Source organism: Chiloscyllium plagiosum, unplaced genomic scaffold (genome assembly GCF_037043375.1).
Source record: "Chiloscyllium plagiosum isolate Xiang-an unplaced genomic scaffold, Cpla_swu_hap1 HiC_scaffold_45, whole genome shotgun sequence".
Taxonomy (NCBI): domain Eukaryota; kingdom Metazoa; phylum Chordata; class Chondrichthyes; order Orectolobiformes; family Hemiscylliidae; genus Chiloscyllium; species Chiloscyllium plagiosum.
In genome coordinates, this window is record NW_028270183.1 from 18,454,308 (window position 1) to 18,468,318 (window position 14,011).

At 44.5% G+C, this 14,011-nt stretch overlaps 1 protein-coding gene across 1 annotated transcript in view; it reads left to right on the forward strand.

The window, feature by feature from the left end:
• Positions 1-13,403: 13,403 nt before the first annotated feature.
• Positions 13,404-14,011, forward strand: part of LOC122552443 (adhesion G protein-coupled receptor E1-like) — a 63,499-nt gene continuing 62,891 nt past the window's right edge. The window contains exon 1 of the mRNA XM_087983181.1: positions 13,404-13,590. Within this exon, the coding sequence (XP_087839307.1) occupies positions 13,404-13,590 (187 nt within the window). The remainder of the gene's footprint in view (positions 13,591-14,011) is intronic.

Sequence of the window (14,011 nt, forward strand, 5' to 3'; positions counted from 1 at the left end):
ACGGCATTTCATGATTCATAAAATCCCTGCAGCATGGAAACAGATCATTTGGCCCAACAAGTCCACACCGACTATCTGAAAAACATCCCACCCAGACCCATTCCCCTGCCCTATTACTCCACATTTACCCCGACTAATGCATCTAACCTCCATATTCATGAACACCATGGGCAATTTAGCATTGCCAATTCACCCAACCTGCACATCTTTGACTGTGGGAGGAACCAGAGTACCCAGAGGAAACCCACGCAGACACGGGAAGAATGTGCAAACTCCACACGGACAGTGGCTCGAGAATGGAATCAAACCCAGCTCCCTTGTGCTATGAGGCAGCAGTGCTAACCACTGAGCCACCATTCTGTCAAGAGTTATTCTCTTGGTGTTGTTTAAAAGTGACCCACAAGTCTGGTCTAAGTTAGTTTGAAGAAATCATTGACAGTCTGCCTTATTTGTAAATGTCAATTGCCCCTACTTGGTAGCCATATCTGAAATCGTTCATCATCAGCCATTTAATCAAAATGTTGTAAGAAGCACTTTGATTGGCGTATCACAGAATGGAAAGCTCAGTATGATGTTAGAACAGGATGTTGCCTGAGCTGGAGCATTTCAGTGCTGAAGAGAGATTGGACGGACTGGTGTTGTTTTCTATGGTGCAGAGGAAATTGAGAGGGGACGTGACTGAGATGTATGAGATTATGAGGGGCATAGGTAGGGCAGACAGTAAGAAATTTATCCTATTGTGGAATGGATCAATGAGCAGTGGGCATAGGTTTAAGGGATTGGGCAGGAGGCACAGAGGAGATGTGAGGAATGTTCTTCACCCAGAGGGTGGTGGGAATCTGGAACTCACTGCCTGTCAGGGTGGGAGAGGCAGAGATCCCCATCACATTGAAGGAGTTTTCTTTTAGATTAGATTACTTACAGTGTGGAAACAGGCCCTTCGGCCTAACAAGTCCACACCGACCCGCCAAAATGCAACCCACCCAGACCCATTCCCCTACATTTACCCCTTCACCTAACACTACGTACAATTTAGTATGACCAATTCACCTAACCTGCACATTTTTGGACTGTGGGAGGAAACCGGAGCACCCGGAGGAAACCCACGCAGACACGGGGAGAATGTGCAGACTCCACACAGACAGTCCCTGAGGTGGGAATTGAACCTGGGTCTTTGGCGCTGTGAGGCAGCAGTGCTAGCCACCGTGCCGCCCACAAGCTATGGGCCAAGTGCTGGGAAATGGGATGAGAACAGATAGGTTGTTGTTTTTGACTGGAGCAGACTTGATGGGCTGAAAGGCATTTTTATGTGCTATAGACAGCTGTATGACTCTGCAACAGAAGCTGGATGCAGTTGCTTTTGATGATAGGAACTCTGCATCCCATATCTAAAATATCTGTTGACAATTATCTTCATTAAACCTTAAAACTGGACAAAAAAATATTTTCATTTGTCTTTACATAACAAGCACGGTATCAACTCACAAGCAATTTTGCATCACAGCTGACTTCCAATCTTATGTTGGACAGATTATGATCACATCACAGGCACCTATCATGTGACTCTCAGACTGATATTCTTATTGCACAGAACACAATACACGGAATGAATTTGCAGATACCCTCACATCTCCACTGTCACAAGTTGCACCGAGGAGGGGATCTCTTCCCAGAAGATTTTGGGAACTGCGAGATCGACTGATTACATTACCTCCTCCCCAAAAACTCACATTTTCTACTAAACTGTAAGTTCGTTTGCCGATCATTTGATTCCTCCCTCCTACTGATCAGAGAATTGGGGTCATGATGCATATTCAGTTTGTCACGCAAATTGAGGAAGAATACTTTGTATACTAGATTAACTGCACTAAAATAAGTGAACTGCTCACTTCACTGAATATTAAAATTGCCCACATGGAGCGGATAGGTTTGTACTCTGTGGAATGTAAAAGATAACCCTTTTGCATCTGAAGGTGTTGACCAAATATCAATGGCACACAACGAGTTGCACACAGTTGGACTTAACATGGCCCTCCATTCTGACTGAAGTAAGCAACACATTTATAATGATGATGGTTGCTTAGAAGTCCCACAAATCAGGGTCACTCTCAATCCATCTCTTGGCATGATGTCAGCTCACAGGACTGCTCCAACATCAGGTCATTTACAATGCCTCTTCTTTATAAGTCTTCTGTGCTGCTGACTGTGTGTTGTTTTGGGTGCCACATATTTTTAAGACAATATTTGAAGAAATAGAAGCAGGAGGAGGCTGTTCAACCCCTCGAGCCTGCTCCACCATTCAACTGGCTGATCCTAACCTCATGTCCATGGTCCTGTGGCTCGTGATTCCCTGACTGATCGAGAATCTCTCAATCTCAGCCTTAAATATACACAAGGACTCTGCCCACCCAGGAATTCCAAAGACTTAGAACGCACCGGGAGAAGAAATTCCTCCTCATCCCAATCTTAAATTGGAGCCCCTTAATTCTGAGACTGTATCCTTTGGTCTTTGACTCTCCCATGAGAGGAATATTCTCCCAGCGCTGACCCCGTCAAACTCCTCAACAATGAGCTGTATAGTCCCTTTAAACAGTTTTATTTTAAATTTCACCAGTGTACTATTCAATGCCATCAACCTCTTGAGATCTCCTCAAGTTTCTGCTGAAAGAAACATAAGCAGATATCTGGGGATGTTCTCTCTGACCCCCACTGATTATTCGACTCATAGAATATTTGGGGGGTGGGGGGAGAGAGACAGTCCCTCCAATGCAGTGTTTCTGAAATTACTTTGCAGATATGTTTGGTTTACCTTCCCTGATACAGTTTCTCAGTCTGGAAACGAATATGTTCATCGATGCCTGTACAGGAAAGAAATGGAGTCGCGTGGCTCAGCGGTTAGCACTGCTGCCTTTCAGAACCAGCGAACTGGACTCAATTCCAGCCTCGGGGACTGTCTGTGTGGAGTTTGCACATTCTCCCGTGTCAGCGTGCGTGCGCTGTGGTTTTCTCTCACAGGGTAAAAACAATGACTGCAGATGCTGGAAACCAGATTCTGGATTAGTGGTGCTGGAAGAGCACAGCAGTTCAGGCAGCATCCGAGGAGCATAGATTAGGTGGACTGGCTGTGATTGAGTTACCTGTAGTGTCCAGGATATGCAGGCTAGGTGGATTAGCCGTGGTATGTGCAGGGTGGGTCCTGTTTGGAGGGTTGGTATGGGCTGAATGGCCTGCTTCCGCACTGTAGAGATTTTAAATAAAAGCATGGCTACAAGATTCAAGCTGATTACCGTGATACAGGAGTAAATGACATGTTGGCTTACAGTGTGTGAAAGTGTGTGATGGCTCACATGGTGATGTGAATAACAAATCTTTATATATTAATTATTAAGTGGTGGCTATTGCATTTATATAGCACCTTTCATGACTCCAGAGCATTCTAAAGGGTTTCACAGATGGTTAAGTTCACCATTTAGAGTGTGTGCTGATCTCTCCGATCATCCTGTCATTTAATGTGTTCTGGGGATTTGTGGGCTCCCCAGAACTTGCAGACAGTCCTGTCTAACCAGGAAACTCTCCCAGTCTTGCTGTGTGGAGCACATCAGAACCATTCACAGGCTGAGAAGCTAACTGGCCTGACCACGCTTTGACACATCCTGTCTGGCCGTCAGGTGGGACTTGAACTCAGCACTTCCTGCAATGGGCAACACTGCTGTTCCACCTCAAACACATCTTGCTTTCTGCAGTACAGCTGTATCCACGAAACAGTTCTTTAAGCACGAGCCGACCTGGGTTCGATTCCAGCCTTGGGTGACTGTCTGTGTGAAGTTTGCACATTTTCCCCGTGTCTGCATGGGTGTGCTTCAGTTTCCTCTCACAGCCCAGACATTTGCACGTTAGATGGCTGTGCTGAAATTGCCCATAGTATCCAGGGATGTGCAGGCTATGTGGGTTAGCCATGGGTGATGCAGAGTTTTAGGGTAGAGAAGGTGGGTCTTGGTGGGATGCTTTAGGACAGCATGGTGCCCAGTGGTTAGCACTGCTGCCTCACAGCGCCAGGGACCTGGGTACAATTCCAGCCTTGGGTGACTGTCTGTGTGGAGTTTGCACATTTTCCCCATGTGTGCGTGGGTTTCCTGCAGGTGCTCGGGTTTCTTCCCACAATCCAGAAATGTGTAGGTAAGGTGAATTGGCCAAGCCAAATTGCCCGTGATGTTCAGGGATGTGTCGGTTAGGTGCATTAGTAAGGGGTAAATGGAGAGTAATAGGGGAATGGGTCTGGGTGGGATACTGTTCGAAGGGTCGATGTGGACTTATTGGGCCAAAGGGCCTGTTTCCACACTGTAGGGATTCTATGATTTTAAAGTAAGGATTCTATTCTATGATTTACTCAGATCCTGTCATGTGACAATCACCAGTTGTTGGCATTGGTTGAGGGTCAACTATTGACCAGGGTACCAAATGTTGCACTGGGAACACTCTATACTGAGCCAAGACAGTGGGTAGACCCTATGCTATACTGGGCTGAGATGGTGAGTAGATTCTCACTCTATACTGAGCCATGATGGGTGAGAAGATTCTCACTCTACACTGAGCTGGGACTGTGGGTGGACGCGACTCCATGCTGAGCTGAAATTTTTGATCAATTAATTAATGTGACATCACATCCAAGAGGCAATTCCGACAGTACCACTCCCTCTGTGCTGTGCTGGAGTGACATAATTGAGAGGGATTTGAACTCACATTCCAGGGAGGGGAGACAGAAACAACCAACTGCAATTGAATTAATATTATCAATACACCTTGATGTTGCTGCAAAAGCGATTGCATTCGCACTTGTGAAATGTGAGTTGCCTGATGACTTTTCTCAAATATCTGCAGATCTGTGAGGGTGTTTCAGTGCGAGGAGGACAAGGAATATGAAGAGCTGGTACTGTTTTGCATCTCATGGTATGTTTGTTCTAATTTCTTCCATTGTCTGAGATTACCTGCAAGTGATGCATGTCCGTTTTACAACGTTACACAGTGTTGGAATGTAAGAGCCATTAACCTTGTCCTTCAGTGTATTCCCTACACAGGCAAATGGTTATTTTTTGTTTCCCCTTCGTGGTATGGTGGTAACACTGACAAGTGCTGTGTCTATTGCCTATCCCTAACTGCCCTTCGGGAGGTGATGGAAAGCTGCCTTCTTGAACTGCTGTAATTCTTGGGTTGTGGGCCAAGGGGGATGTGGAGTGAAGGTTCAAACGTTTGACTCAGTGACTTGATGAAGGAACGGTGATATATTTCCAAGTCAGCATGTTATGTGGATCAGAGGGGAACTTGGTGGTGGTGTTCCCATGTATCTGCTGCCCTTGCTCCTCTGAGCAAGTTTGAAAGGCGCTCTCTAAATGCAGCTTTGGCAAGTTGCTGCCGTCTGTCTTGTAGGTGGCATATGCTGTACCCGTGGATTTAAAATGATTTATCCCTATTCCTCAATTCTGTGATACAGGGAGAGCTGGTAAGTCCAACATTTATTGCAGTCCCTCGTAACAGGGGGATATCTTTGTTAAACACCGCAGCTAAGAATCCCTACAGTGCGGAAACAGACCATTCAGCCCATACCAACCCTTCAAACAGCATCCCACCCAGACTCAGCTCTCTACCCATAACTCCGCATTCCCCATGGCTAATCCACTTAGCCTGCATATCCCTGGACTCAATAGGGCAATTTAGCACGGCCAATCCATCTAACCTGCACATCTTTGGACTGCGGGAAGAAACCAGAGCACCCGGAGGAAACCCATGCAGACACGGGGAGAATGTGCAAACTCCACACAGACAGTCACCCGAGGCTGGAATTGAACCTGGAAGCCTGACACAGTGAGACAGTAGTGTTACCCACTGAGCCACCATGCCACGTGGTCACTGACTGATTCTGAGGATCCCATTCCGGTAATTAGCTCATTCGCTTCCATCTGTTAGTCTGTTCAAATCGCAACTTGGTAACCAGCCACGGCACGATGGGGATAGTGTTTGCCACCGCATAAGCCCTTCGACTAATATTGATCTGTAGTTCAGAGTCATAGAAAGTTTTCGAGACTTTACAGCACAGAAAGAGGCCCTTCAGCCCATTGTTTCTGCACTGGTGATCAAACATCTGCCTATTCTACTTGGAGACAGTGATCCGAGATGTTTGAGACATTAAGCCACAGGAAAGTCCACAGGGATGTATAAACAACCTTTTGAGTTAGTAAACAAAACAAAAATCATGGATACGGGAAATCAGAAACAAAAACAGAAATCGCTTGGAAAACTCAGCAAATCTGGCAGCATCTACAGAGAGAGAAGCAGAGTTAACGTTTCAGGGCCCGTGACCCTTCTGATGCGGACTCACCTGCTGAGTTTTTTCACCAATTCTATAAGTTAGTAATAAGTCCCAAAGTTGGACAGTCTTCCAGCATAGAGACAGGTTTTTTAGCCCAAACTGGTCCATGCTGACCAAAATGTCCATCCATTCTAACCCCATTTCCCTGCACTTGGCCTGTATCCTTCTAAGCCTTTCCTATCTATGTATTTGTCCAAATACCATTTAATTGTTGTTGATTTACCAAATCTCAACTACTTCCACTGGAATGATCGGTTGGTGTTCGGGAGAGGCAACGAGCAAAGTGGGACTTCTGTAATGAGGAGGGAAGTTGGGCGAGATTAAATATCCATTCGGCTTGTGCAAGAGCAAAAAGAGGTTATAAAGGGAAAACTAAAGGAATGATAAAACGATCTGGAGAAGGTATAAATGAGAACAACAGAATCATCATCATTAACAATCATCTGAAAACAAAAGGCTACAGTGGTTAAAATCTAAAACTAACAAGGGTAGGACTTATACAATTAAAAGTAGGACATTGGGCTGTGTTGTAGAACAGAGAGATCTAGGTGTTTACGTACATATTCTTTGAAGTTTGCATCACAGGTAGACAAAGTAATTCAAAACATTTAAATTTTAGTAACTCTCCCGGCTGCCTGGCAAGCCACTCAGTTCAAGGGCAATTAGGGGCAGCCATCAAATGGTGCCAGTGACAGCTACATCCTGTGCAAGAATTTTTAAAAAGCCCTTTCAGGGATAGGCTGAATAGTGTGGAATGCTTCCATCTTTGTCTCTCTACCTTTCTCTTCTTATTTTCCAAATCTTCTTAAAACTCATCTATCCTGATATCTCTTTCTGTGCCTGCACCCATGACATGGTTTGGGGGCTGTCAAAGCTGCTACGTGAATGCAAGTTGCAGTTGTTGTTGTTTGATTAAATTATTCCACCCACTGTGTAAAAGGAAAAGAATCATGAAGCCCACGTAAACTAAACAACTCAGTGCACCACAAGAAATCTCATTTCCTGATGCACTCCCTTATTAATGTATTTTCCAAAAACTGTTCCCATATAATTAGGAACTATATATTTTTTTGTTTCCTAGCGTTGCTGTTTTGGACTATCTGGAATGAAAGCACTGACGGATATGGTAAGACATGAAACTTTTAGTTTCTTCTTCAGTTTGGAGTCCTTTTGTCAATAGTACCCACTCCTTTTACGAAGTGGAAACAATGCTAATGGATGCGACTGTATCAGTTATTTTATACTTGCAACCACAATGTATCGATGTGGAAGAAGTTTGCAATAAATGGTGGAAGGAGACAGAGAATATGGTCATTGGGCGTGGAATCATATCGGCTTACATCCTATGAGAGTCTGTGTTAGATCCTCAAGTAATCAGTGTGTTGAAGGATAGGGCTTATAGAATTAATGGTAGAGCCTCGGGAAGTGTTGTAAAATAGAGAGACATAGGAGTGCACGTACATAATTGTTTGAAGTTTGTGTTGCATTTAGACAGGGTGGTTAAAAAGGCGTTTGGCAAATTTGTCTTCGTTGCTTTCACCTTTGAGTCTCAGAGTTGGGACGTCATGTTGAGGTTGTACAGGACTTTGCTAAGGGCTCTTCTGGAATACTGTGTTCAGTTCAGGTCACTCAGTTATAGAAAGCAAAATATTAATCTGGAGAGGATACGGAAGAGATTTACCAGGATGTTGCCCAGGTTTGAGTTATAAAGAAAAGCTGGGACTTTGTTCACTAGCGCATAGGAGGTTTTGAAGCAACATGATAGAAGTTTATAAAATCATGAGGGGGCATAGATAGAGTTAATGGTAGTTGTCTTTTCCCTAAGATGGGAGATTTCAAGACGAGAGGGCACACTTTTAAGGTGAGAGGAGAGAGAGATTTAAAAAAAGACATGAGGGGCAAACAGATGGGTGGTTTGTCTGTGGAGTGTTCTTCCTGAGAAAGTGGTGGATGTGGGTTTAAAAAAACATTTAGATAAGTGCATGAACAGGAAAGGTTTGGAGGCATATGGGTCAGGAGCAGGCAAGTGGGACTAGTTTGGAATTGTGGTCGCATGGACTGGATGGACCGAAAGGTCTGTTTCAGTGCTGTCAGACTCTAGGCTCTAACGTCTTCTATAATGGTGTTAAAGGCAAATACCCAAATTTGAAGGTCAGGAAAGATGGGCTGTGTTATAAAAGACACAGACCGTAGTGTGAAATTGCAAAGTCATTTTGTTAGGTTGAGTGAATTGGTGAAGGTGTGGTCAATTAGGACAGAACAAGGTACTACTGAAATGACGTAAATCTGGAAAGTCAAAGCCCAAGAAGACTTTGAGCTTCCTGCTTCATGAATCGTTGCAATGTCATGAATAGACATAGAAACTAAGCAGAAAAGGTTCACAGTAGCCGAGCCTTTCTGTACACAAGGGGGTTGAATTCAGACTTCAGCTGTAAAGGTGCACAGTCAGTTATCTGAGTGAAAAAGAGACCAAGTGAGAATGAAATAACTCCACAGAGACTGGTATTTCCCATCACTGAGTCACCCTTGATTTAAATGTAGAGAGTCCTTGACACTGATTCACTCCGTCAGAGCCCTCTCTCAGAGTGAAACAGGATGTCTGATGCTCCTGTTTATTTCTTGTTGCAACATGCTTCAGGAGCAGGTGGAACCGGAACCTCCAGGCTCATTACTAGGGACACTACCACTGTTCCACAAGAGGGCCCCGTTCATCTTTCTTTTAAGTTTAGCATATTTTTCTAATCGACCTGTTCAGCAATGCTATTATACCGCTGGGGCAGGTGGGACTTGAACCCTAGTCTGGGAGGAGAAAGTGAGGTCTGCAGATGCTGGAGATCAAAGTTGAAACTTTATTGCTGGAACAGCACAGCAGGTCAGGCAGCATCCAGGGAACAGGAGATTCGACGTTTCGGGCACAGGCCCGAAGGGCCTGTGCCCGGAACGTTGAATCTCCTGTTCCCTGGATGCTGCCTGACCTGCTGTGCTGTTCCAGCAATAAAGTTTCAACTTTGAACCCTAGTCTCCCAGTTCAGGGATAGGGCCTCTACTTCTGTGCCATAAGGGGGTGGCTTTCTCGCCTGATTTGTTTTTGTTCTCACTTCCATCCAACGTAGTTAAATAAGATGCATAGAAATAGCTTTAATTTTAACAAAAATTGGCATACTTTTCTAAATCAACCTGTTCAGAGATGTTATTACACACATCTGGAGCAGCTAGGACTTGAACCCATGCCTTCCAGTGCAGGAGTAGCGACAGGACCAATGTGCCACAAGAGAGCTCTCAGCTTAACTTTTGTTTATTTTTTATTTAACCTATTTTTAATGTCAATCTATTCAGAGATTTAAATAACTGCACAGCGGCCAATATCCCAACACCAAGTCATGACACTCCTGTTTCCACTGTCGGCCAGGGCAGTTGAAGTCAAGAACTAAACATTCAGGATCCTGTGACTTTTTGACAGGGCAGGCAGGAATGGAATGTGTTAGGTGGCTTTGCCTGTGTTGAATAGGGGTGGCATGGTGACTCAGTGATCAGCACTGCTGCCTCATACGCCAGTGACCTTGGTTCAATTCCATCCTCAAGTGACTGTCTGTGTGGAGATTGGATATTCTCCCTGTGTCTGCTTGGATTTCCTCTGGGTGCTCTAGTTTTAACCCACAGTCCAAAGATGTGCAGGTGAGAGTGGATTGGCCATGCTACGTTACCCACTGTGTCCAGGGATGTGCAGGTGAGCTCGACTGGCCATGCTAAATTGCCCATTATGTCCAGGGATATGCAGGATAAGTGGGTTAGCCATGGGAAATTGTCCAGGGGATGTGCAGTCTAGGTGGGTCAGCCATGGGAATTGCGGGGTTAGAGGGATTGGGTGGGATGCTGTTTGGAAGGTCAGTATAAACTTAATGGGCTAAATGGTCTGCTTCCACATTGCAGATGATATTTAAAGAGAAGGATGGAATTTATACCTTTATATCCAAGGTTGCTACGGGAAGCAAGGGAAGAGATTGCTGCACTTTTGGCCAAGGATCTTTGTGTCCTCACTGACAACTAGAGTAGTACCAGATGAATGGAGGGTGGCAAATGGTATTCCCCTTATTTAAGAAATGGAATAGGGATAACCCTGGGAATTACAGTCAGTCTTATGTCTGATGTGGGCATATTATTGGAGAGGACTCTGATAGACAGGTTTGATGATTATTTGGAAAATCATAGTTTGATTAGAGATAATCAGCATGGCTTTGTGAGGGGCAGGTCATGCCTCACAAGCCTTATTGAATTCTTGAGAATGTGACAAAACACATTGATGAACGTAGAGCAGTGGATGAAATGTATATGGATTTTAGCAAGGCATTTGATAAGGCTCCCCATGGTAGGCTCATTCAGATAGTAAGGAAGCATGGGATACAGGGAAATTTGGCTGTCTGGATACAGGATTGGCTGGCAGAAGTGGGGACTGCAGATGCTGGAGATTAGAGTGGTGCTGGAAAACCACATCAAGATTAAGGGCTTTTGCCCAAAACATCGATTTTCCTTCTCCTCAGATGCTGTCTGACCTGCTGTATTTTTCCAGCACCACCCTAATCTTGACAAGATTGGCTGGTTCATAGAAGACAGAGGGTGGTAATGGATGGAAAGTATTCAGCCTGGAGTTTGGTGACCAGTGATATTCTTCAGGGATCGGTCCTGGGACCTCTGCTTTTTGTGAGTTTTATAAATGACTTGGATGAGGAAGTGGAAGGTTGGGTTAGTAAGTTTGCCGATGACACATAGATTGCTGGAGTTGTGGATAGTGTGGAGGGCTGTTGTAGGTTGCAACGGGACATTGACAGGATGCAGAGCTGGGCTGAGAAGTGGCAGATGGAATTCAATCTGGAAAAGAGTGAAGTGATTCATTTTGGAAGGTTGAATTTGAATGCAGATTACAGGGTTAAAGCAGGATTCCTGGCACTGTGGTGGAAGAGAGGGATCTTGTGGTGCATGTCCACAGATCCATCAAAGTTTCAACCCAAGTTGATAGGGTTATTAAGAAGACATATGGTGTATTAGCTTTCATTAACAGGAGGATTGAGTTTAATAGCCGTGAGGTTATGTTGCAGCTCTATAAAGCTTTGACAAGACTACACTTGGAATATCATGTCCAGTTCTGGTTGCCTCATTATAAGGATGTAGAAGCTTCAGAGAGGGTGCAGAGGAGATATACTGGGCTGCTGCCTGGACTGGAGGGCTTATCTTATGAAGAAAAGTTGAGTGAGCTGGGGCTTTTCTCATTGGAGTGAAGAAGGATGAAAGGTGACTTGATAGAGGTATACAAGGTGATGAGAGGCATGGATAGCCAGAGACTTTTTCCCACAAAGGGATCTATCTATCACAAGGGGACATAATGTTAAGGTATTTGGAGGAATTTTTAGGGGAGACATCAGAGGTAGGTTTCTTTATACATAGAGTGGTTGATGCATGGAATGCACTGCCAGCAGTGGTAGTAGAGTCAGATACATTAGGGACATTTAAGCGACTCCTGGATAGACACATAGATGATAGTACAATTAAGAGTAAGTGCGTTAGTCTGATCTTAGAGTAGGGTAAAGGGTCGGCACAACGTTGAGGGCTGAAGGGCCTGTTCTGTGCTATCCTGTTCTATGTTCTATGTTCAAATGGGAAAGAATAAGCTTGGCTCAGAAGATCTATATGAGTCGACTTACGAACAAGCAGGGGATGAAAAGACTGATGGGCCATGAAGTCTCGGATCTTAAGATGAAATCTAAAAAGTAGAGCTCGAACCAAGAGTGGAACATTGAAATCACCTTTCCCTCTAACACAGAGTGGTAGTCATTCAGAACTCTCTTGTCCAATGTCAAATCAATTGTTAATTTTGAATCTGCGATGGATAATATTGTTGCTAACCAATGGTATTAATAAATACAAAGCAATGACTGTATTAACCTGAAGATCAGCCAAATCAGAGGGCAAAAACAGATTTGATTTGGATATGAGTTTTTAAAAAGTTAATTCATGGGATGAGTCCAGCATTTATTACCCATCCCTAATTACCCAGAGGGCAGTTAAGAATCAACCATGTTGCTGTGGGTCTCGGCCAGACCAGGTAAGGATGGCAGATTTCATTCACTAAAGGACATTTGTGACCCAGATGGATTTTTGCCAACAACTGGCAGTGGATTCACGGTCATCATTAGACCTTTAATTTAGAGTTTAATTTTATTTGGGGAGCAATGGCCTAACGATAGACCCAGATAATGTTCTGTGCACCCAGGTTTGAATCATGCCAGGGCGATGGTGGAATTTGAATTTGATGACTATCTAGAATTGAGACTCTAATGATGACCATGTATCAATTGTGAATTGTCAGGAAACACCCAGCTGGGTCACTAATGTCCTTTAGGGAAGGAAACTGCTATCCTCACCTGGTCTGGCCTATATGTGACTCCAGACCCACAGCAATGTGGTTGACTCTTTACTGCCTTCTGGCCAATGATGCCCTCATCCTGTGAAAGGATTTTAAAAAATTCAAATTCCACAATTTGTCATGGTGGGATTCAAACCTCAGGTCCCCAGAAAATTACCTGGGCCTCTGAATTAATAGTCCAATGATAATACCACTATGCCATCACCTCCTCATCATTTTGAAGATGATTTGGAATCAGTTTTACAGTGTTCTTTTTTCCCCCCTCTTCTCAAGTTATCACTGAACATCATAACTGGCTATAGCCAGCAATGGCCTTGCCTTGTTCCTTTTTGCCAGACTGCATGATAGCACAAGGGATTGTTTGACATCACAGTATTTGTTTTGGCTACATCTGCAGACTGTGATCTTAAAAGCCATTTGGTTTGATTGTTGCTGCTTAGCCATTTTGATAATACACAGCACATGTCCATAATTTTCATTCTTGTTACAGCGAGTTTCCACTTCTTCAAGAAAGCGAGATCTTCCGTCACCCTGAATTTCATTGGTTTTAATCATCCATCAGCAATATGCTGTGACCGGAAGAGCTGTCCCCTTTCTTATTGTAACTCCCAGTTGATTTTAATGAAAGGAAATCACACCACCTCTCTGAATTCGAAATACCAGTTCACTGGTGACCTAGAGAAAGGCAAGGTGTCCTTAACCATACACAATGTGAGCTTGGGAGATAGTGGCAATTATTGCTGCCACTTAGAGTATACTGAGCCTTCCAACAATGAGCATGTCATCATCGACCTCAACGTTACAGATGGTGAGTCCATGCAAGTTATCAGATAATCTTCTGTTCTCAATCTGAAGGGCAGGTAGTGCCATCCCTCCACCATAGCAATGGCAAGGAAACAGGTCTCTGCACCATTGGGATGGGGATTGATCTCCCTATTATCGGCACCAGTCTCTGGCCCGGATTGCTGTGGCAATGCACATATTTACAGACATGTTACAACCTGGAATAGGAGGCCCACCGGAGCCATCTCCTGCAATTGCTGCCTGTCATTGGAAGCTGAACATGTTTGGGGGTGCTGTTGTGCCCTGCATCACCAAGCTCCAAGGCAGGGACACTACTCACTGCTCACAGAATCCCTGCAGTGTGGAAGCAGGCCATTTGGCCCATTGTCAAAGAGATATACAGCACAGAAACAGCTTGCGTCGGGGATGGTTGCCAACAATGAGAC